General features: G+C 42.0%; 1 protein-coding gene across 5 annotated transcripts in view; it reads left to right on the forward strand.

The window, feature by feature from the left end:
- Nucleotides 1–7055: 7055 nt before the first annotated feature.
- Nucleotides 7056–25473, forward strand: part of DYSF (dysferlin) — a 221820-nt gene continuing 203402 nt past the window's right edge. For 2 of the 5 annotated variants that reach the window (XM_078772023.1, XM_078772025.1), the window contains exons 1-2: nucleotides 8709–8748; nucleotides 19280–19335. In XM_078772023.1, coding sequence (XP_078628149.1) covers nucleotides 8724–8748; nucleotides 19280–19335 — 81 coding nt within the window. In that variant the 5' untranslated portion in view covers nucleotides 8709–8723. Of the gene's footprint in view, nucleotides 7278–8693; nucleotides 8901–19279; nucleotides 19336–25473 lie in introns of those variants that run through there. The other 3 variants (XM_078772024.1, XM_078772026.1, XM_078772022.1) reach the window with 3 other exon arrangements.

A 25473-nucleotide genomic window follows, 5' to 3' on the forward strand; every position in this document is an offset into this window, starting at 1 on the left:
AAACTTAGACACTATGAATTTCGATCAGCCGTGGACAGGCTTTCGACTCTCTTTGCAGAGCCTCCAGAAAGTCTCCCCAAACTTAAATGGCATAAGCTATGTTACTCTGCATACACACACAAGGGGAAAATAAATGCTAAGCTAGCCAAGGAACAATCGAAAAACGAAAAAGATCCTGAAAGAAAGAGTGTTTCGGCTGAAGCATGTCCGTTTTTACGCAGTAGTACTACTAAGATGAACTGGACATTGTGTATGTTCTGCCAGAACTTTGACAAGAAGCAGAAGACAAGTCGTGTCACAACCTTCAAAATGAGTAATGAAATTACGGAAAAAGCTAAATTTGTACATAACATCTTAGTCCGTACTGCAAATGAGAATGATTTAATCTCAGCTGAGGCATGTTACCATGTTAACTGTCTTAGTAAATTCTTTAGGGATGTCAAAAGGGCGGAAACTGAAAGCAAATCAGCAGACATGGCGATATCATGGTTGTGTCAAGAGCTGCGTCACTCTGCTGAGAAAGGGCACGTATTTGAACTATCTGCAGTGTTCGAGAGGTACAAAGAGTTAGCCAGTGAGTGCGATGGCACAATTCCTACATCGTATCTTAGTAGACTGGGGACTTTTAAAGAAACTTTGTCGAATTGCATTGGGGACATTTATGAATTTCTTGTGCTAAGAAATTTGGCGCCTTCAGAGAAACAAACTTTGCTTCTTCCACGACATTTCAGTCACATACCTCTTTCAGAAATGGTGTGCGGTCAGAACAGTGCAGACTATATTCCCATATTTAGACAACAGGATGATCATTTTCTGTCTTTAGTGCACGTTGCTCTGCAACTCCGCAGTGATATCATGTCACATCCTGCATTCGAAGGTTGCGATGTAAGCGAAAAAGCAGAGTTGGCAAGTGTACCACCATCTGTACTCATGTTTGTGAATATCTTGCTTGGAGGCCAAAGTAGTGTCGATGCTGAGTTTGACGAAAGTGAGATGTCTGAAACTGGTTGGGTGAAGAAGACAAGGGTCCTTAGCATTGGACAAGACATGGTCTATGGTGTATGTGGAGACAAGAAGGCACCGCCTAAACACGTTGGAATGGGTATGACGCTGCACCAGTCAACTCGATCAAAGAAATTAGTTGAGCTATTCCATAATGCTGGGCACATAATCAGCTATAACCGGGTTCTTAGGTATGACACTGCCATGGCTGACCTAACACGGCGAACACCTTTGGTGATTATGCAGACGAATTTGTAAAGTTCATTTTCTGGCAAGGCCCGGCTTACAGCCGAATTGATGTTACCTTCGATCGATATAGAGACATTTCAATCAAAGTTGGAACTAGGGTCAAACGTACGAAGAAGTCAAGGCCAGTTCGTCGCCTGATTGAAGATAGAGATGTGCCACTCCCCAACAAATGGCCTGACTTTCTCGCATCAACTGAAAACAAGACAGAGCTTGCTCAGTTCCTGTCGAATGCACTCCTGGCAGCGGCATCCCCTGAAAAAGTGGTTGTTGTTGGTGGAGGTTTCGCTTCTGAAACAGAAGTCCAGAGTTCAGATCCTGCAATGAACACTACTTTGCTACAAAGCAATCACGAGGAAGCAGATACCAGAATGATTGTACACTGCCTTCATGCCGATGCACCAAACATTGTGGTCGCAGCGCGTGACACAGATGTGTTGGTGCTGTTGCTTGCCAACTTCAGTAAAATGTCTTGCGTAAAACTTTGGATGAGAGCAGGAACAATTAAGAAACGGAAGTATGTTCCTGTGCATGACATAAAGTCGGAACTTGGACTTGCTGATCATGTCTATGAGACTTTACCAGCATTTCATGCGTTGACAGGATGCGATACGGTTTCATTTTTCTCAGGACACTCAAAGAAAACAGAATGGGATATCTTCCTTGAACACAACAGTCTGCTTCAAGATCTTGGCAAGTTTCCGACACCATCAAAGAAGGTCACAGAAGATGCTGAAAAGTTCATTTGCCATATCTACAAGGAACCATCTGAGAACTGTAATCAAGCCCGCATTAAACTGTTCAACAAATGCCATGCAACGGAGACCCTACCTCCATCTAGTGATGCAGCAAAGTTCCACATAGAGCGTGCAAACTACCAAAGTTTCATTTGGAGAGAGGCCAGTAATCCAATGACAGATCTGCCACCGCCGACTGATTGTGGATGGAAACTCGTTGATGACAAGTTGTCACCGGTTCTTACAACTTTACCGTCAATTCCAAAGGGATGCCGAGAACTTACTCAGTGTGGTTGCAAGAAAGGTTGCAGTTCTGATAGTTGCTCTTGTCGGAAGTGGGGGAAACAGTTCTGCACTGAGGCCTGCAAGTGCAATGCCAGTGAAACACCATGTCGAAACAGGCCAAAGTAGGGGGGGGGGGGGGGTCAGAGCTTACACAGTTAAGCTAATTGGCATTCCCCTGGATGGCTCCTCCTTCCAGCCAATCAGTCTGACAGACTGCAATTGATTCAGGATTAATTAAGAATACATGTGATAATGATCAACTGCCTGCACTCCAAACATGTTTGCCATGAAGTGCATTTTGCGCCTTGTGCCATGTAAGTGCACTTTGCGCCTTGTGACCGTTAGCCTTAATTAAGTGGCTAATTAGTCAAATATTGACATTTAGTGTAGAAAACAATCTTGCTATTATATAGGACTCAGGTAAACCACTTCACTGATGGTATTTAAGGCAACAATTCAAGTGAATTAAAACAGTATGTCAAAAAACGAAAAGTTGCTTCATTACGGATATATTCACAAAAATCTGATTTTTTCCCTTCACAATTCCCTTTACTTTCATAATTGTGAAAAGCTGTAGTAACCTTACCAGACAAAATACTGTAAAATAATTGAAATGTACAGATAGGTGATGTAAAATAAAACATTTTTTCAAAAATTTTGAATTTTGCACTCATTGACCTTTGACCTTGATTAGTGACCTAATTGCGCATTTTTGGGCTTGGCAAACAACAGATTCGTATTCAGCACGAAAAACTACCCCAGAAAAAGTGGTTTGCTTGCTTTTACTCAAAAATGCCTCATGAATTCACGTTTCCCAGAAATTTGACTAGTCTAGCAAGAGAAAACTTGATCGAAGATTGCAGCGAATGATTGTTCGAATGGTGGAGAAAGCACCTCGATCAACTGCCAAACAGATTCAAGCTGACCTTCAGACACAAGGTACGGCAGTTTCAACTCGCACAATCCTTCGCCAACTCAATGAAAGGGCTCTATGGTAGGAGACCCAAGAGAACACCACTGCTGAGAGAGAGAGACATAAGAAAGCCCAACTGGAGTTTGCCAAAACAGACCTCAACAAGCCAAAATTCTTCTGGAAGAATGTCCTGTGGACAAATGAGACCAAATTAGAGCTTTTTGGTAAAGCACATCATCTCTATGTTTACAGAAATCAAAATGAAACCTTCAAAGAAAAGAACACCTTCCCTACAGTCAAACATGGAGGAAGTTCAGTGATGGCTTGGGGTTGCTGTGCTTCCTCTTGCACTGGGTGCCTTGAATGTGTGCATGGCATCATGAAATCAGGAGATTACCAAGGCATTTTGGAGCACAATGTTGAACCCAGTGTTAGAAAGCTGGGTCTCTGTCGAAGGTCATGGGGTCTTGCAGCAGGACAATGACCCCCAAACACACTTCAAAAAGCACCCAGGAATGGTTCAAGACAAAACGCTGGACTGTTCTGAATTGGCCAGCAATAAGTCCAGATCGAAATCCCATTGAACACCTGTTGGGAGATCTGAAAACAGCCGTTGGGAGAAGGCACCCCTTCAAATGTGGGAGAACTTGAGCAGTTTGCACAAGAAGAAGAGTGTGCCAAACTGCCAGAAGAGAGGTGTAGGAAGCTCATTCATAGCTATAGGAAGCGCTTGACTGCAGTTATTTTGTCCAAAGGCTGTGCTACCAAATATGAAGTCAAGGGTGTCAATAATTTTGTCAATGCCATTTCTTTTTATTTTCTGATTTAAAAGGATATATTAAGTTCTGAATCCAAAGGACAAGAGGCAGAAACTTAGCTTATTCTATGTCTTAAGACTATTACAACAAATGACCACAACATGGGCCCAGCACACATTCACGAGGAAGGGTAAACGAATGTTGGGATCCTGTTGGTAAAATTGTTACGATGTTACGAGGACCTTGTTGTGTCCACTGCAACAACCTTGTCTTGTCACCAACGAGCACTACACCGGCAAGATGGCCACTCCCAGCACGAGCACGAAGAGGCATAGACGATCCCCAGCACGAACATGCAAAAAGCATCGGGAACTTGGCAGAGTGGGTGCATCGGGAACCGTGCAGGTAAGAGCCAGTACACGTGGGGAGAGAGCGCGTCCTGATCTTGTGCAGAGTAGGAGTACGTTGTGGCCTCATGCAGAAAGTGAGTCCGTCGTGCACACAAGCAGAGAGAGAGACCGGCTGGCATGCCACGTGCACAGGGAGCAAAAACGTGCAGAGCAAACAAAGTCCCAGGCCTTTCTATCAAGCAGAGAGTGTCATGCAGGTATGTGCAGAGAGAACAAAGTACAAGGCCTTTCTGTCTAGCAGAGAGTGTCATGCATGCACGTGAAGAGAGAACAAAGTCCAAGGCCTTTCTGTCTAGCAGAGAGCATCACGCATGCAGGTGAAGAGAGAACAAAGTCCAAACAGAGAGCGTCTTTGTGCCATTCTGTCTAACAGAGAGCGTCATGCAGGCACGTGCAGAGAGAACAAAGCCCAAGGCCTTTCTGTTTAGCAGAGAACGTCAGGCAGGCACGTAGAGAGAGAACAAAGGCCAAGGCCTTTCTGTCTAGCAGAGAGCGTCATGCAGGCACGTGAAGAGAAGAGAGAGGGCCCGGCCAAGAGAGAGAGAGACGCGTGCAAGGACATTTTGTCCAGGCCCCCGCCGAGGGTGGGGGTTGTTCGAGGTTTTCCGGGCTCCTGTTTTCCGTGAAGAGAGAACAAAGTCCAAGGCCATTCTGTCTAACAGAGAGCGTCATGCAGGCACGTGCAGAGAGAACAAAGCCCAAGGCCTTTCTGTTTAGCAGAGAGCGTCAGGCAGGCACGTACAGAGAGAAAAAAAGTCCAATGCCTTTCTGTCTAGCAGAGAGCGTCATGCAGGCACGTGAAGAGAGAACAAAGTCCAAGGCCTTTCTGTCTAGCAGAGTGCGTCATACAGGCACGTGAAGAGAGAACAAAGCCCAAGGCCATTTGTCTCGCAGAGTGCGTCATGCAGGCACGTGAAGAGAGAACAAAGCCCAAGGCCATTCTGTCTAGAAGAGCGTCATGCAGGCACGTGAAGAGAGAACAAAGCCCAAGGCCTTTCTGTCTAGCAGAGTGCGTCATGCAGGCACGTGCAGAGACAACAAAGTACAAGGCCTTTCTGTCTAGCAGAGAGCGTCATGCAGGCACGTGAAGAGAAGAGAGAGGGTCCGGCCAAGAGAGAGAGACACGTGTGCAAGGACATTTTGTCCAGGCCCCCACCGAGGGTGGGGGGCTGTTCGAGGTTTTCCGGGCTCCCGATTGGTGGAGTTTGTCACCCTGCCCCCACAAGCCCTCTTGAAGGGACTTTTACCAAGACACTCTTTGGTGAAGGGACTTTTATTGTGACACTCTTTGGCCCCTATGGGACATAAGGCTGCCTCATCTCGTGGACCCCAGCGCGACAGGTAAATTTGAGCACGCACTTGGCTGGTGTGCTTTTGAGCCTGCATGCACTGCCTTATGAGTGGAGGGCCTCGCTTCCCTTCTCCAACGCATAACGACATACTAACCCATATATGGGGAAGGAACTAAGATAATGTTCTGCTATGAAATAACTATTCTGAGGGACCTGTATGGTGGTTGCCATTACTTCTTAGCGGTTTCCCAAAACTGCAACAATATCTTATTTCCCATGGAGAGTACTTGCCAATGAGCCATGTTTCAACTTTTTGCATTGAGCGGTTTGGGAGATAGAGTAGAGGTGTAACGATTTTCCAAAATGGCATCCGTACCACGTGACCTATGCCGTCATAATTATGAATAAAACAATTATATAGGCGGAAGCACTCTGGTAAAATTTCGTCTCAATCGGACCAACGGTTGCTGAGAAAATTAATTGCAAAAATGCAGACACGCCACATGTATGTACTTAGGCAAATGCCTAACCCTGCTTTTCGCTTCACGAGCGCAGGGTAATTATATGAGTAAAGAATGAATGATATGAGTAAAGAATGAATGTAATAAGTAAAGAATGAATGATATGTGTACAGAATGAATGATATGAGTAAAGAATGAATGTATTGAGTAAAGAATGAATGATATGTGTAAAGAATGAATGATATGTGTAAAGAATGAATGTGTAAAGAATGAATGCTATGAGTAAAGAATGAATGTAATGAGTAAAGAATGAATGATATGAGTAAAGAATGAATGATATGAGTAAAGAATGAATGATATGAGTGAAGAATGAATGTAATTAGTAAAGAATGAACGATGTGTAAAGAATGAATGACATGGGTAAAGAATGAATGATATGAGTAAAGAATGCATATAAGTAAAGAATGAATGATATGAGTAACGACTAAAGCACCCTCGGCTTTGCTCGGCGGTTATAAGATTTTAAAAAGTGAGTGGGAGACCCATACAATTTGATGGATCTCTCATTGGCTCCTTTCAGCACAGTTATATCAAAGTGTGTGGCGTATATAGAGCCTCGCAGATCTGAAAACTGGTTCGGTCCCCCTGACCACCCTGGGTGGATAACCGAACCTGGCTGGCTCGTTGTGGTCGGTCCCTTGGTCTGGGCCAATTGCCTCCCTAGTTTTGGTTCAGAATCCTGGCTCCCTCCGTCATCGTCCAGACGTTACAGGCACGTGCTTATATGATCAAACGAGGTGAGGATGTGGATGTATCATGTATGCGATGAGGTTAAGATCGCGTGGATACGGAGCAGACACGACGGGCCGAACGACCTCCGCGAGCTGTCGCACGAAGCGCGGGAAGATCGAGTATAAAAGCGCAGCGCGAGGCTCCGCCCCCTCCACCGCAGAACGATCAATCAGCCGCGCTCGGTCACTCGGTGTGGTAGTCGGGGGGTCGACGTGAGCGAGGGGTTCGAGAGGAGTAGCCCAAGTCCGCTTGAGGCTGTGCTTGGAGCGAGGGAGGAAGCGAGCAGACCCGCCATGCTCCGTGTGGCTCCTCAACGCGCTTTTAACCTTCCCAATGTGGAGGGGAGTGGCAGCGATCCATACTGCCGATTGGTCTTTAACGGTGGGTAATGAGACCGTGGACCAGTCTTTAAATAACGATATGGATCGAGATGTGTGTTGGGGGGGGGGGGGAGTAGTGGTTTGGGGGTGTGAAGGTGAGGGAGGGTGGTGTGGGTCGTGGTGTGGGGTGTTTGGTGCACCTTGGCTAAGTATGGCAAACGTCCCCACCCTCCGCCTCCCCTCCCCCAACTCGATTTCCCCATTCTATTTTTAGAGACCTGAACTGTGATTTCTCTATTCTGGGTTCGAGTTCTGATGTAAAGGGATTTCATTACAAACTGCCGTCTTGGTGCGGTACAGGTACACAGGTAACTCCTTTCATTGAGTGCGCTTTCTTTTGGATCTGCTTTTGAGCATTGAAGACCCCGAGATGCCCTTTCACAAAATTCTGCATTCATTCCTCTACTTACTTGGAATGCAATGGCAAACCGTCGAGAGTTTCATCAAGATACCCATGAGATCGGTCCTGGTCTCATATGACGGAGGGCGCGGTTGTGTCACGCTGAGGTTGTCCTCTCTGAGGGCGCGGTTGTGTCGCGCTGAGGTTGTCCTCTCTGAGGGCGCGGTTGTGTCGCGCTGAGGTCGCGGTTGTGTCGCGCTGAGGTTGTCCTCTCTGAGGGCGCGGTTGTGTCGCGCTGAGGTTGTCCTCTCTGAGGGCGCGGTTGTGTCGCGCTGAGGGCGCGGTTGTGTCGCGCTGAGGTTGGCCTCTCTGAGGGCGCGGTTGTGTCGCGCTGAGGTTGTCCTCTCTGAGGGCGCGGTTGTGTCGCGCTGAGGGCGCGGTTGTGTCGCGCTGAGGTTGTCCTCTCTGAGGGCGCGGTTGTGTCGCTGATGCAGTGCCCCCTGTTACCAGGTAGCTGGTACTCATTTCGCCGACCTCGGAAGGATGACTGGCTGAGTCAACCACCTGGTGTTAATTGAAGTTAATTCAAGCATCCACTGCAACCGTTAAGCTAACACAAGGTGCAGGAATTCGTCCATGGGGGTCAGGTCCGTGGTTGGGGATAAGATTATTGGTTTGGGATCTGGTTGGGTTGTCGTGAGCCCGGCACCCCTGGGAGTCTGACATCTGGGGGTCGGTTCGGGTCCTGGGAGTCGGACACATCTGGGGGTCAGGGTCAGGTCCTGGGGGTCGGACACATCTGGGGGTCAGGTCCTGGGAGTGACACATCTGGGGATCGGGGTCATGTCCCTGGAGTCGGACACATCTGGGGGTCGGGGTCAGGTCCTGCGGGTCGGTCAGGTCCTGGGAGTCGGACACATCTGGGGGTCAGGTCCTGGGAGTCTGACACATCTGGGGGTCGGGGTCATGTCCCTGGAGTCGGCCACATCTGGGGGTCGGGTCAGGTCCGCACCCCGCAGACGGTCCCTCAGCGGGGCGGTCCGTCGTTGGGTGCACCGAATGCTGGGAGGGTTTTGTGGTTCCGCTGTTTCTTTTGCAAATGACTGGATGGTTTTTGGACCGAGCGGTGAAGGTAAAAACCGACACAAATGGACCAATGAATTGACTGGACCGTAGTACAGACCATGGTGACGCTGCGTCTCAAGGTCGTGTCAGCGAGGAATCTTCCAAATGTGGAAAAAGGTGTCCGGCAGAGCGACCCTGTCGCGTCCATCTTGTTTCAAGGTTTTTTTTTTGGTTTTTTTTGGTGGTTGTCGGGCGGCGGGGGGTGTTTCCTGGCTTGGTGCTTCCACCAGGGTCCAGTGCAAGACCCGACTGTTTGTAATGTTAAGTTGTTGTGATGAAACGTGTTTTAACTTTACTCGAGTTTCATCTGCTCAAAGTTTAACAAAAAAGAAAGAGTAAAACTATGGATTGGTTGTTGATTGTGGTTGATAAAGTAAAACTACGGATTGGTTGTTGATTGTGGTTGATAAAGTAAAACTACGGATTGGTTGTTGATTGTGGTTGATAAAGTAAAACTACGGATTGGTTGTTGATTGTGGTTATGATAAAGTAAAACTACGGATTGGTTGTTGATTGTGGTTGATAAAGTAAAACTACGGATTGGTTGTTGATTGTGATTATGATAAAGTAAAACTACGGATTGGTTGTTGATTGTGGTTGTTAAAGTAAAACTACGGATTGGTTGTTGATTGTGGTTGATAAAGTAAAACTATGGATTGTTGATTGTGGTTGATAAAGTAAAACTATGGATTGGTTGTTGATTGTGGTTATGATAAAGTAAAACTACGGATTGTTGATTGTGGTTGATAAAGTAAAACTATGGATTGGTTTTTGATTGTGGTTGATAAAGTAAAACTACGGATTGGTTGTTGATTGTGGTTGATGAAGTAAAACTACGGATTGGTGGATTGTGGTTGATGAAGTAAAACTACTGATTGGTGGATTGTGGTTGATGAAGTAAAACTACGGATTGGTGATTGTGGTTGATGAGGTAAAACTACGGATTGGTTGATTGTGGTTATGATAAAGTAAAACTACGGATTGGTGTATTGTGGTTGATGAAGTAAAACTACTGATTGGTGGATTGTGGTTATGATAAAGTAAAACTACGGATTGGTTGTTGATTGTGGTTATGATAAAGTAAAACTACGGATTGGTTGTTGATTGTGGTTATGATAAAGTAAAACTACGGATTGGTTGTTGATTGTGGTTGATAAAGTAAAACTACGGATTGGTTGTTGATTGTGGTTGATAAAGTAAAACTACGGATTGGTTGATTGTGGTTATGATAAAGTAAAACTACGGATTGGTTGTTGATTGTGGTTGATGAAGTAAAACTACTGATTGGTGATTGTGGTTATGATGAAGTAAAACTACGGATTGGTTGTTGATTGTGGTTGATGAAGTAAAACTACGGATTGGTGGATTGTGGTTGATGAAGTAAAACTACTGATTTGTGATTGTGGTTATGATGAAGTAAAACTACGGATTGGTTGTTGATTGTGGTTGATAAAGTAAAACTACGGATTGGTTGTTGATTGTGGTTGATAAAGTTAAACTACGGATTAGTTGTTGATTGTGGTTGATAAAGTAAAACTACGGATTGGTTGTTGATTGTGGTTGATAAAGTAAAACTACGGATTGGTTGTTGATTGTGGTTGATAAAGTAAAACTACGGATTGGTTGTTGATTGTGGTTGATAAAGTAAAACTACGGATTGGTTGTTGATTGTGGTTGATAAAGTAAAACTACGGATTGGTTGTTGATTGTGGTTGATGAAGTAAAACTCTGGATTGATTGTTGATTGTGGTTGATAAAGTAAAACTACGGATTGGTTGTTGATTGTGGTTATGATAAAGTAAAACTACGGATTGGTTGTTGATTGTGGTTATGATAAAGTAAAACTACAGATTGGTTGTTGATTGTGGTTATGATAAAGTAAAACTACGGATTGGTTGTTGATTGTGGTTGATGTAAAACTACGGATTGGTTGTTGATTGTGGTTGATAAAGTAAAACTACGGATTGGTTGTTGATTGTGGTTATGATAAAGTAAAACTACGGATTGGTTGTTGATTGTGGTTATGATAAAGTAAAACTACGGATTGGTTGTTGATTGTGGTTGATGAAGTAAAACTACTGATTGGTGATTGTGGTTGATGAAGTAAAACTACGGATTGGTTGTTGATTGTGGTTGATGAAGTAAAACTACTGATTGGTGATTGTGGTTATGATGAAGTAAAACTACGGATTGGTTGTTGATTGTGGTTGATGAAGTAAAACTACGGATTAGTGGATTGTGGTTGATAAAGTAAAACTACGGATTGGTTGTTGATTGTGGTTGATGAAGTAAAACTACTGATTGGTGATTGTGGTTATGATGAAGTAAAACTACGGATTGGTTGTTGATTGTGGTTGATGAAGTAAAACTACGGATTGGTGGATTGTGGTTGATGAAGTAAAACTACTGATTTGTGATTGTGGTTATGATAAAGTAAAACTACAGATTGGTTGTTGATTGTGGTTATGATAAAGTAAAACTACAGATTGGTGGATTGTGGTTGATGTAAAACTACGGATTGGTTGTTGATTGTGGTTGATAAAGTAAAACTACTGATTGGTTGTTGATTGTGGTTGATAAAGTAAAACTACTGATTCGTTGTTGATTGTGGTTGATGAAGTAAAACTACTGATTGGTTGTTGATTGTGGTTATGATAAAGTAAAACTACGGATTGGTTGTTGATTGTGGTTATGATAATGTAAAACTACGGATTGGTTGTTGATTGTGGTTATGATAAAGTAAAACTACGGATTGGTTGTTGATTGTGGTTGATGAAGTAAAACTACTGATTGGTGATTGTGGTTATGATGAAGTAAAACTACGGATTGGTTGTTGATTGTGGTTGATGAAGTAAAACTACTGATTGGTGATTGTGGTTATGATGAAGTAAAACTACGGATTGGTTGTTGATTGTGGTTGATGAAGTAAAACTACTGATTGGTGATTGTGGTTATGATGAAGTAAAACTACGGATTGGTTGTTGATTGTGGTTGATAAAGTAAAACTACTGATTCGTTGTTGATTGTGGTTATGATAAAGTAAAACTACTGATTCGTTGTTGATTGTGGTTGATACAGTAAAACTACTGATTGGTTGTTGATTGTGGTTATGATAAAGTAAAACTACTGATTGGTTGTTTGTGGTTATGATAAAGTAACACTACTGATTGGTTGTTGATTGTGGTTACGATAAAGTAAAACTACTGATTGGTTGTTGATTGTGGTTGATAAAGTAAAACTACTGATTCGTTGTTGATTGTGGTTGATAAAGTAAAACTACTGATTGGTTGTTGATTGTGGTTATGATAAAGTAAAACTACTGATTCGTTGTTGATTGTGGTTGATAAAGTAAAACTACTGATTGGTTGTTGATTGTGGTTATGATAAAGTAAAACTACTGATTGGTGGATTGTGGTTGATGTAAAACTACGGATTGGTTGTTGATTGTGGTTGATAAAGTAAAACTACAGATTGGTTGTTGATTGTGGTTATGATAAAGTAAAACTACTGATTGGTTGTTGATTGTGGTTATGATAAAGTAAAACTACGGATTGGTTGTTGATTGTGGTTGATAAAGTAAAACTACGGATTGGTTGTTGATTGTGATTGATAAAGTAGAACTACTGATTGGTTGTTGATTGTGGTTATGATAAAGTAAAACTAGTGATTGGTTGTTGATTGTGGTTATGATAAAGTAAAACTACGGATTGATTGTTGATTGTGGTTATGATAAAGTAAAACTACTGATTGGTTGTTGATTGTGGTTATGATAAAGTAAAACTACTGATTGGTTGTTGATTGTGGTTATGATAAAGTAAAACTACTGATTGGTTGTTGATTGTGGTTATGATAAATTAAAACTACTGATTGTTGATATGATAAAGTAAAACTACTGATTGGTTGTTGATTGTGGTTATGATAAAGTAAAATTACTGATTGGTTGTTGATTGTGGTTATGATAAAGTAAAACTACTGATTGGTTGTTGATTGTGGTTATGATAAAGTAAAACTACTGATTGGTTGTTTGTGGTTATGATAAAGTAAAACTACTGATTGGTTGTTGATTGTGGTTATGATAAAGTAAAACTACGGATTGATTGTTGATTGTGGTTATGATAAAGTAAAACTACTGATTGTTGATTGTGGTTATGATAAAGTAAAACTACGGATTGATTGTTGATTGTGGTTATGATAAAGTAAAACTACTGATTGATTGTTGATTGTGGTTATGATAAAGTAAAACTACTGATTGATTGTTGATTGTGGTTATGATAAAGTAAAACTACGGATTGATTGTTGATTGTGGTTATGATAAAGTAAAACTACGGATTGATTGTTGATTGTGGTTATGATAAAGTAAAACTACTGATTGATTGTTGATTGTGGTTATGATAAAGTAAAACTACGGATTGATTGTTGATTGTGGTTATGATAAAGTAAAACTACTGATTGGTTGTTGATTGTGGTTATGATAAAGTAAAACTACGGATTGATTGTTGATTGTGGTTATGATAAAGTAAAACTACGGATTGATTGTTGATTGTGGTTATGATAAAGTAAAACTACTGATTGATTGTTGATTGTGGTTATGATAAAGTAAAACTACTGATTGATTGTTGATTGTGGTTATGATAAAGTAAAACTACTGATTGATTGTTGATTGTGGTTATGATAAAGTAAAACCACTGATTGATTGTTGATTGTGGTTATGATAAAGTAAAACTATGGATTGGTTGTTGATTGTGGTTGATGAAGTAAAACTACTGATTGGTGATTGTGGTTATGATGAAGTAAAACTACGGATTGGTTGTTGATTGTGGTTGATGAAGTAAAACTACTGATTGGTGATTGTGGTTATGATGAAGTAAAACTACGGATTGGTTGTTGATTGTGGTTGATGAAGTAAAACTACGGATTGGTTGTTGATTGTGGTTATGATAAAGTAAAACTACAGATTGGTTGTTGATTGTGGTTATGATAAAGTAAAACTACAGATTGGTGGATTGTGGTTGATGATGTAAAACTACGGATTGGTTGTTGATTGTGGTTGATAAAGTAAAACTACTGATTGGTTGTTGATTGTGGTTGATAAAGTAAAACTAATGATTCGTTGTTGATTGTGGTTGATGAAGTAAAACTACTGATTGGTTGTTGATTGTGGTTATGATAAAGTAAAACTACGGATTGGTTGTTGATTGTGGTTATGATAATGTAAAACTACGGATTGGTTGTTGATTGTGGTTATGATAAAGTAAAACTACGGATTGGTTGTTGATTGTGGTTGATGAAGTAAAACTACTGATTGGTGATTGTGGTTATGATGAAGTAAAACTAAGGATTGGTTGTTGATTGTGGTTGATGAAGTAAAACTACTGATCGGTGATTGTGGTTATGATGAAGTAAAACTACGGATTGGTTGTTGATTGTGGTTGATGAAGTAAAACTACTGATTGGTGATTGTGGTTATGATGAAGTAAAACTACGGATTGGTTGTTGATTGTGGTTGATAAAGTAAAACTACTGATTCGTTGTTGATTGTGGTTATGATAAAGTAAAACTACTGATTCGTTGTTGATTGTGGTTGATACAGTAAAACTACTGATTGGTTGTTGATTGTGGTTATGATAAAGTAAAACTACTGATTGGTTGTTTGTGGTTATGATAAAGTAACACTACTGATTGGTTGTTGATTGTGGTTACGATAAAGTAAAACTACTGATTGGTTGTTGATTGTGGTTGATAAAGTAAAACTACTGATTCGTTGTTGATTGTGGTTGATAAAGTAAAACTACTGATTGGTTGTTGATTGTGGTTATGATAAAGTAAAACTACTGATTCGTTGTTGATTGTGGTTGATAAAGTAAAACTACTGATTGGTTGTTGATTGTGGTTATGATAAAGTAAAACTACTGATTGGTGGATTGTGGTTGATGTAAAACTACGGATTGGTTGTTGATTGTGGTTGATAAAGTAAAACTACAGATTGGTTGTTGATTGTGGTTATGATAAAGTAAAACTACTGATTGGTTGTTGATTGTGGTTATGATAAAGTAAAACTACGGATTGGTTGTTGATTGTGGTTGATAAAGTAAAACTACGGATTGGTTGTTGATTGTGATTGATAAAGTAGAACTACTGATTGGTTGTTGATTGTGGTTATGATAAAGTAAAACTAGTGATTGGTTGTTGATTGTGGTTATGATAAAGTAAAACTACGGATTGATTGTTGATTGTGGTTATGATAAAGTAAAACTACTGATTGGTTGTTGATTGTGGTTATGATAAAGTAAAACTACTGATTGGTTGTTGATTGTGGTTATGATAAAGTAAAACTACTGATTGGTTGTTGATTGTGGTTATGATAAATTAAAACTACTGATTGTTGATATGATAAAGTAAAACTACTGATTGGTTGTTGATTGTGGTTATGATAAAGTAAAATTACTGATTGGTTGTTGATTGTGGTTATGATAAAGTAAAACTACTGATTGGTTGTTGATTGTGGTTATGATAAAGTAAAACTACTGATTGGTTGTTTGTGGTTATGATAAAGTAAAACTACTGATTGGTTGTTGATTGTGGTTATGATAAAGTAAAACTACGGATTGATTGTTGATTGTGGTTATGATAAAGTAAAACTACTGATTGTTGATTGTGGTTATGATAAAGTAAAACTACGGATTGATTGTTGATTGTGGTTATGATAAAGTAAAACTACTGATTGATTGTTGATTGTGGTTATGATAAAGTAAAACTACGGATTGATTGTTGATTGTGGTTATGATAAAGTAAAACTACGGATTGATTGTTGATTGTGGTTATGATAAAGTAAAACTACTGATTGATTGTTGATTGTGGTTATGATAAAGTAAAACTACGGATTGATTGTTGATTGTGGTTATGATAAAGTAAAACTACTGATTGGTTGTTGATTGTGGTTATGATAAAGTAAAACTACGGATTGATTGTTGATTGTGGCTATGATAAAGTAAAACTACGGATTGATTGTTGATTGTGGTTATGATAAAGTAAAACTACTGATTGATTGTTGATTGTGGTTATGATAAAGTAAAACTACTGATTGATTGTTGATTGTGGTTATGATAAAGTAAAACTACTGATTGTTGATTGTGGTTATGATAAAGTAAAACCACTGATTGATTGTTGATTGTGGTTATGATAAAGTAAAACTACGGATTGATTGTTGATTGTGGTTATGATAAAGTAAAACTACTGATTGGTTGTTGATTGTGGTTATGATAAAGTAAAACTACGGATTGATTGTTGATTGTGGTTATGATAAAGTAAAACTACGGATTGATTGTTGATTGTGGTTATGATAAAGTAAAACTACGGATTGATTGTTGATTGTGGTTATGATAAAGTAAAACTACTGATTGGTTGTTGATTGTGGTTATGATAAAGTAAAACTACGGATTGATTGTTGATTGTGGTTATGATAAAGTAAAACTACTGATTGGTTGTTGATTGTGGTTATGATAAAGTAAAACTACTGATTGATTGTTGATTGTGGTTATGATAAAGTAAAACTACTGATTGATTGTTGATTGTGGTTATGATAAAGTAAAACTACGGATTGATTGTTGATTGTGGTTATGATAAAGTAAAACTACGGATTGATTGTTGATTGTGGTTATGATAAAGTAAAACTACTGATTGGTTGTTGATTGTGGTTATGATAAAGTAAAACTACGGATTGATTGTTGATTGTGGTTATGATAAAGTAAAACTACTGATTGGTTGTTGATTGTGGTTATGATAAAGTAAAACTACTGATTGGTTGTTGATTGTGGTTATGATAAAGTAAAACTACTGATTGGTTGTTGATTGTGGTTATGATAAAGTAAAACTACGGATTGATTGTTGATTGTGGTTATGATAAAGTAAAACTACTGATTGGTTGTTGATTGTGGTTATGATAAAGTAAAACTACTGATTGATTGTTGATTGTGGTTATGATAAAGTAAAACTACTGATTGGTTGTTGATTGTGGTTATTTAAAATTCATACCACAGTGCCCCCTTGATCTCCTTCGTTAGTCATTCTTATTCTTTCCTTTATACCATTCACTTGATCTTTGTCCCGTTATTCTCCAATATTTATCAACTGTTCCACATCTTAGAAATGCCCATACCATACCATCAGCCCTCATGCCTTGTCCTTATATATATATATATAGTTATAGTTATGACATATGTCTGGAAGATTTGATCACATGGGTCCTGCACGCCATTTTGTTTCCATTCACTGTGAATCGGTCAGTTCCATTCTGTGAGAAAATCGTACCACGCTCCAAGGACAGACATGCTGATGTTTCACAGGAAAGGTGATTCATCAGTGCGTGTGCCGTCCCACGGATGGACGCTCAGCCAGGTGTTCAGTCTGCCATTGTTGGTTGGTGTCCTTTGCACAGACTAGGCAAGTCATCACCGGCATCCTGAACAATTTACAAATTCCAGCCCTGACTAATTGCTGGGAAGGCAATGGCAAACCACCCAGTATCACCTTCACCAAGCATCCAAACACATGCCTTCAAGCAGAGCACTCAATCACTCAATCACTCGATCTTTCTATTTTTTTCATTCACAATTGTTATCTTTTCCAATTCTCTACTGTCTTGGTCGTGTGGGCATCTGGCGTGGATCATGGATGGTGAGCCTCCATCTCTGTGCTTCGCTTTCCTTCACTTCTTTCAAATTTCTACATTCTGTCATTAACTGTGTTCAACTCACTCGCTCTGTACACACCCTGTGTTCAACTCACTCGCTCTGTACACACCCTGTGTTCAACTCACTCGCTTTGTACACACACTGTGTTCAACTCACTCGCTTTGTACACACCCTGTGTTCAACTCACTCGCTCTGTACACACCCTGTGTTCAACTCACTCGCTTTGTACACACCCTGTGTTCAACTCACTCGCTTTGTACACACACTGTTCAACTCACTCGCTCTGTACACACCCTGTGTTCAACTCACTCGCTTTGTACACACCCTGTGTTCAACTCACTCGCTCTGTACACACCCTGTGTTCAACTCACTCGCTTTGTACACACCCTGTGTTCAACTCACTCGCTTTGTACACACACTGTGTTCAACTCACTCGCTCTGTACACACCCTGTGTTCAACTCACTCGCTTTGTACACACCCTGTGTTCAACTCACTCGCTTTGTACACCCTGTGTTCAACTCACTCGCTTTGTACACACACTGTGTTCAACTCACTCGCTCTGTACACACCCTGTGTTCAACTCACTCGCTTTGTACACACCCTGTGTTCAACTCACTCGCTCTGTACACACACTGTGTTCAACTCACTCGCTCTGTACACACACTGTGTTCAACTCACTCGCTCTGTACACACACTGTGTTCAACTCACTCGCTCTGTACACACACTGTGTTCAACTCACTCGCTCTGTACACACACTGTGTTCAACTCACTCGCTCTGTACACACACTGTGTTCAACTCACTCGCTCTGTACACACACTGTGTTCAACTCACTCGCTCTGTACACACACTGTGTTCAACTCACTCGCTCTGTACACACACTGTGTTCAACTCACTCGCTCCGTACACACCCTGTGTTCAACTCACTCGCTCTGTACACACACTGTGTTCAACTCACTCGCTCTGTACACACACTGTGTTCAACTCACTCGCTCCGTACACACCCTGTGTTCAACTCACTCGCTCCGTACACACACTGTGTTCAACTCACTCGCTCCGTACACACACTGTGTTCAACTCACTCGCTCTGTACACACCCTGTGTTCAACTCACTCGCTCTGTACACACACTGTGTTCAACTCACTCGCTCCGTACACACCCTGTGTTCAACTCACTCGCTCTGTACACACACTGTGTTCAACTCACTCGCTCTGTACACACACTGTGTTCAACTCACTCGCTCTGTACACACACTGTGTTCAACTCACTCGCTCTGTACACAGACTGTGTTCAACTCACTCGCTCCGTACACACACTGTGTTCAACTCACTCGCTCTGTACACACACTGTGTTCAACTCACTCGCTCTGTACACACACTGTGTTCAACTCACTCGCTCCGTACACACACTGTGTTCAACTCACTCGCTCTGTACACCTCAAATCAGGTACTCATCATTGTAAACCTTTACTCGCGCATTAAATTTCATTTTGCCGCGGTTTCTGCGATACATTTAAAGGTTAAATCAATCCTGTCTGAGTGTTTATTCTGACATGTTGGAAGAATGAAAATAAATCATTTCATAATATCTCCCTTTTAGTCCCAGAAAAAGACTTGATGAGAAAACTGAAACGTTACGCTTAAGACAATATAAACTAGTTTGGTATGCCACGCTTGATGGAAACAAAATGGCTTCAAATTGTAAGTTTTCGCTACTCTATATATAGGGACTTTACACTCCCCCCCCCCCCCCCCCCCCTTGTGTCCCTGTACCTCCTGCAAATGTGAGGGAGTTGTATTTTAATTATTGCATTCGTTTGCACAACTTGCCCCCTTTTATTTTGTTTAGGTGAGAAAAAGAAGACGCGTGTAATCAAGAATGATTTGAATCCCACGTGGAACGAGGTGAGATTCTTTCAGCTGTTTGGGGTCGAGGAGGAGGATGGGAGAGGAGGATGGGAGAGGAGGATGGGAGAGGAGGATGGGAGAGGAGGATGGGAGAGGAGGATGGGAGAGGAGGATGGGGTAGGAGGATGGGGTGAGGGGCTGGGAGAGGATTGGAGAGGTGGACGTTGGAAGGAAGGAAGGAAGGAAGGGAGGGACGGAGGGAGAGAAGGACTTGGTATGCATGCAAAGTTTTGAGGTGATAGGTTTCATGGTTTTGGAGTTGAGGAGACGCGCATACTAACCGACACATTATCTTTCATTATTATAGATTTTGTTTTGCAAACACTTGTCGGTGTGATTAACCAATTTCCCATATGTATATCGATTCTGGTAGTTTTGGATTTGCTTTCAAAGCAATTTTGTCAGAACACGTACATCGTTTAAAACCTCGAAGCACAATGTAACGACTGTCCCTGCAAGGCCACCACCTATCTTTGGCAGGTGTGTGTAATTGTCCAATTTGTCATTATTTGCACGCTAATTCCCTTGGATATGACGTGTTTGAATGTGGCAGCTGCTTCCCCATTCTTTGCTGGATGTGGGCTTGGTGGTTTTTAGTGTTTGTATTTTAAATAATCCTTGAGCTTTATTAATATTGTGTGATGTCACAAACTTATCCCAATTTTGTAATTATGGTGAGCTTTGGTTCACCTGCCGACACCCCGACCCAACACCTGCCTCCCAAAGGTAAACTAGTACAAGTGAATTCTAGCACTGCCGTTACGCTTTACATTCTTTGTCACATCATTTCTCAGCAGTCATCCCCAGAAATAGTTACCACTCTTACACATTCTGGCTTTTGCTCTTCCATTTGCCAGTTTCCACCGAAATTGTACAACACTGCTTCCGCAATGACTTTATATTTTATTATTATTATTATTTTTTGTCAGAATATATTATTATTTTTGTCAGAATAGAGGGAATGACGCAAGCTTGAGTGATGTTTGTACCTTTGAATGATTAGTCAGCTGGCTAGTCATTGTATCGTTGTACAAAATGAACAATTGCGTAATCAAAAGCATCTTCTGCATTCTTATTTCACACAAAAAAATTTTCCTTGGAGATTTGAATGTGGGATGGTGGTTGAATTGTGCATTTCTGATTAAATATAATTCTCTCCCTTGGTGTCATTTAATGGAGGTGTTTTCAATCATCAAGTTGTCTATATTCCCCACTTAGTCCACTGGCCGTGATTCTTTGCTCCATACATGTTCACAGGTTTCCCCCTCTGTTCCTTCACCTTCTTCTCTGCCTCCTCACCCCCTCTTCTCTGCCCCTTTCACCCCTCTTCTCTGCCCCCTTCCACCCCCTCTTCTCTGCCCCTTTCACCCCTCTTCTCTGCCCCTTTCACCCCTCTTCTCTGCCCCTTCCACCCCCTCTTCTCTGCCCCTTTCACCCCCTCTTCTCTGCCCCTTTCACCCCCTCTTCTCTGCCCCTTTCACCCCTTCTTCTCTGCCCCTTTCACCCCCTCTTCTCTGCCCCTTTCACCCCCTCTTCCCTGCCCCTTTCACCCCCTCTTCCCTGCCCCTTTCACCCCCTCTTCCCTGCCCCTTTCACCACTTCTTCTCTGCCCCTTTCACCACTTCTTCTCTGCCCCTTTCACCCCCCCCACTCTTCTCTGCCCCTTTCACCCCCCCCTCACTCTTCTCTGCCCCTTTCACCCCCCCTCCTTCCCCGCCCCTTTCACCCCCCCCCCCCTCCACACTGCTCCTTCACCCGCTCCTCCATAGAGTGTGGTCCTCTTGATTACTGCAATCTACTCGCAGATTCAAATGCGTTGTGGAAATTGTCCAAATTTACAATGTTTTTTTTTGTAACTTTTGGAGTTTAGGAGACACGCATACTAACCGACACACATCATCTTTCATTACTATATATTTTGTTTTGCAAACAACACTTGTCGGTGTGATTACCGTGGGACGGTGGGCCTCGGCTTTGTCGAGGAGAGCGCAGCTTGTTTTATCAAAAAGAAATCAAAACACCACAACCCTTAACACTGCAGTGTTTTATCGTTCTTCAAAACACGTTGTGACGTGGAATAGTTTTGTGATGTTTGGTATACCATACAACACATGGAGTAACAAAGATGTTTGCTTTACAGGTGCAATGCACTCTTAAATTAACATGAAGGCATTTCGCACACCTGCATGTCATTTATTGGAACTCACATACTTGATAACATCAGCACACGAGTGACAAGCCTGAATGATGGGAGGTAACTTGACAGGATAATCTTTGATATTTAATAATATCAGTTTTTGATTAATTGTTTGACATGTTTCACAAGTGCACAGTCACCTGATTTACATGCAGTATGAGTAAATTAAAATGGTTTATATATTGAACACAATAACTGGGATTGTATAAAGCTCAATTTAATTCCTTGCTTCAACCTTTGTTAACGAAGGCACCACCTGTTTGCTCCGCACTTGATCAAATATGTAGTGGACAAAAAAAAAGTGTAAACACCACGGTACACAGGGACGTACAACATGTATGCCAAATATGGGGTCGCCACACGTACTTCACCGTCCTGTGAAATAGGCTAATCATTTCCCGGCAGTCCTCTCGTGTCTTTATATATGTATATATATATATATATATATATATATATATGTATATAGTTACGGACCGCGGACAAGATGTTGTTTGGCCGAGCGGATGGCGCCGCGGCCGAACAGTTACCCCGACTAACCCGATTTCTGAACGTTGGCCAAAATCGCGCCACAGATATTCAATGGGGAAACCTCTAAAGCGACCGAATGTAAAGAGGAAGAAGAAGAAGACGTACAGAAGAGTAACAGGATTTATTATTTACACGCTCAAAGTAACCAAGGAGAAGGAAAGATAATAAAATAATATACAGAAGAATCAGACACTGCAATTATTAGCTTATCTACAGTCTTAATTAATCCCCAGGGACAGAACAAACAAAGACAGACTCACGTGGGGAATGATGATAGGAATGGAAGGAGGTGGATGGCTGGAGGGGGAGGAAGGTTCAACTGGACCCGCAGCACGGTCGTGTCGGGGATTAGCAGCCGCCGCCCTTTCTCGATCGGTGCGTTTAGCAGCCGCCATTCCTTCGCGGCCCCTTTCGAAACTGCCATCAAGGCCCGAAGCTGCTGTGGCTGAAGCTGCTGTGGCTGAACTTGCGGTGGCTGGAGCTGCTCTTTCCGGGATCCCTTACTCAACTCTTCTCAACTCAACTCAACTCAACTCTTCTCGTACTCAACTCCTGCTCAGTCCAACCACTCTCGCTTAGTCCAACCACTCTCGCTTAGTCCAACCACGCTCGCTTAGTCCAACCACGCTCGCTTAGTCCAACCACGCTCGCTTAGTCCAACCACGCTCGCTTAGTCCAACCACTACTCGGTTCTTGCGCGCGCGCTTTTATAGCGCCTCAGGCGATCAAGCCGCCGGCCTTCAGGACACGCCCCTCGGTGAGCTCGCTTCGGCCCTGATTGGTGGGCACAGGCCCTCTGACTCCAACCTTGATGACGATGGGCGGGCACGCCCTTCTTCCCCGAGCTGAGCACATGCTTAATGGCGGCTATTGTAGTTGGCAATATAAGTTTTGGGAGTGGGAATGGGGCATGAAAGGGAATCTATCTTATTTCACTTGGTGCAATGGAGTGTCATCTTAATGGAAGACAAAGCCTTAACCTAATACACAGAATAAGGAAATAAACTACTGAACAGGGGTATTATGGTGTCCTTCATGTATGCTTTATGGAACTAACTACGGGAACGCCCTTTGACCTTTATACAACACTGGAGTAGGGAGGGCGATATTTTACAACAATTTACACCACAACAACAACAAAAAAAAAACATTCTCATATCCACAACAATATATATATATATATATATATATATATATATATATATATATATATATATATATATATATATATATATATATATATATATGCAGGCTGCGGCTCAAGTCCGGTAATAAAAGCCAACATTGCAACAAGAGTGGACCTCAGGGACTTTTAATGGGTTGCAATTGTTTGTGTGCGATTGACAGGTGCTTCGGTGACTTTTTTGGAAATTGATAACGTATTACGAGGAACTCTTGAAGGTGATGTCAGCCAGGGAGAAAGATGGGAAGATGGAAAGATGTCATCATGGAAGGGCAACAGTGGGCAGAAGCACATACTGACGAGCATGATGCATTGACATTTGTCCGGACTGCGAGGTGAAACACGAGAGCAACGGTGGATAAAACATGCCCGGAGTTAAATGTTGGTCATGAGCATCCTGTATCAAACGGTCAGAAGATCTTCACAGGTGTCATACCATAGCCGAGTTGGTATGCACAAACTGCTCAACACCTGTCGTTCGTTCAGGACCCCACTGCTCCAATCCACAGGGCATGTTGTCACTTGATGGTTTCAGGAGCACGAGGACGAAGTTGCACATCTTCCATGACCCTCCCAGTCACTGCAACTCGATCTCGTATAGCATTTGTAGGATTGGCTGGAGAGGTGCCCAAAGCGTTGGTTTCCACCTCCATCAAACTGACCTAAATTTGAGGATTTCCTTGTGGAAGAATAGTGCCACATCCCCTCAACTCCATGCCATGTCTTTTCCATGCCATCTTGGATGCATGTGGAGGGCAAACACCCCACTAAGTTACATTCTATTGATTATTCCATTTTTTGTCCACAACCTGTATGTTAACCAATTTTCTGAGTACACCGATTCTCTGTCATGATAGTGTGGAAGTGGTGCACTTAGCCTTGAGGTGCTTCGTCTGAGTTTGATTCTGGGAGATTCATCTGATTTTAAACTGTTGGGCAGGGGATTGCATCACGGAGCATCGTCTTCAGATGGACATTAAGCCTTGCATCCCATCTGCTGCCATTAGGTTTTGGAAGATGAAGATCCCTCGTTTCTTGAAGAGGTGCGGTATCACTGGTAGTCTAAATAAATGTAACTAGCCGAAACCCGTGGAACATCCACGGAAGGGAGGATGTGGTGTATGGATAGAGTGTACCATTATGGATGGCATAGGGGATTTGCTTGTCCGAGTAAGAGTTCGGAAGAAAGATCAATTTTCACTTGTGCAAAAATGCTACTCGCAATTACATCGCCTGTGCGTCGGCCTGTGATTGAGCCAGAGAGTTGGCCTGTGAGTCAACTTCCTTTCCAATGTCTGCAAGAATTGAAATACTGATTGTGAATGTGTAAAATTATATGAAAGAAGAACATGCATATCAATAGACGATGCCATCGAAAAGGAGAGCAGCTGTCAATAGAAAAGGATGTCTGACTTATCAATTTGACATTATTGCACAGGAAATGACAAACAAAGAAACAGTTCATTTCCATCGGGTAATATTACGATGAAAGATCAGCCGATACCTTTATTATGTCCATCAGCATCCATGGCATTTAGAAGAAAAAAAACGTGGCATCAGCCAGCCGCAGCCAAACATCACGTACCATCTCGGTCAATGCCATCCTTTTATCTCTTCGTATACAACTCACTGATCGCAACGTCACTCCATTTAACTTTATTAAAATGACGATAAAGACGTGAAACCCGTGGAACATCCACGGAAGGGATATCGTTCGTCTGTTTTCAGCTCGTTATCTTTAAGCTTCCTTACGTCTCGCCACCTGCTACACCTCTCTGAGTTACGAGGATTTATGCAACGCACCCCGAGTATCGCAACGTCACTCCATTTAACTTTATTAAAATGACGATAAAGACGTTTCCTTATATAATCTAATTTCAAATGTTCAAGGGAATAAAAAAGATTCCTTACGTCTCGCCCCTTCTACACCTCTGAGTTACGAGGATTTATGCAACGCACCCCGAGTATCGCAACGTCACTCCATTTAACTTTATTAAAATGACGATAAAAACGTTTCCTTATATATCCTAATTTAAAATGTTCAAGGGAATAAAAAGACCAAAAAAGACCATTTGGTTCACACCACCCATGTTCACACCACTCGACTGTCCAATCAGCGGATGGCTCGCTTCGCCTTCGCCCAGCAGACGTCAATACGATGGCGTCGTAAGATGGCGTCGTATCGGCCGTTAATCGGATGCTTTTGGGCCCCAACGTCGGCGAATTC

This window comes from Myxine glutinosa, chromosome 2 (assembly GCF_964187855.1).
Source record: "Myxine glutinosa chromosome 2, kmMyxGlut1.1, whole genome shotgun sequence".
Classification (NCBI taxonomy): Eukaryota; Metazoa; Chordata; class Myxini; order Myxiniformes; family Myxinidae; genus Myxine; species Myxine glutinosa.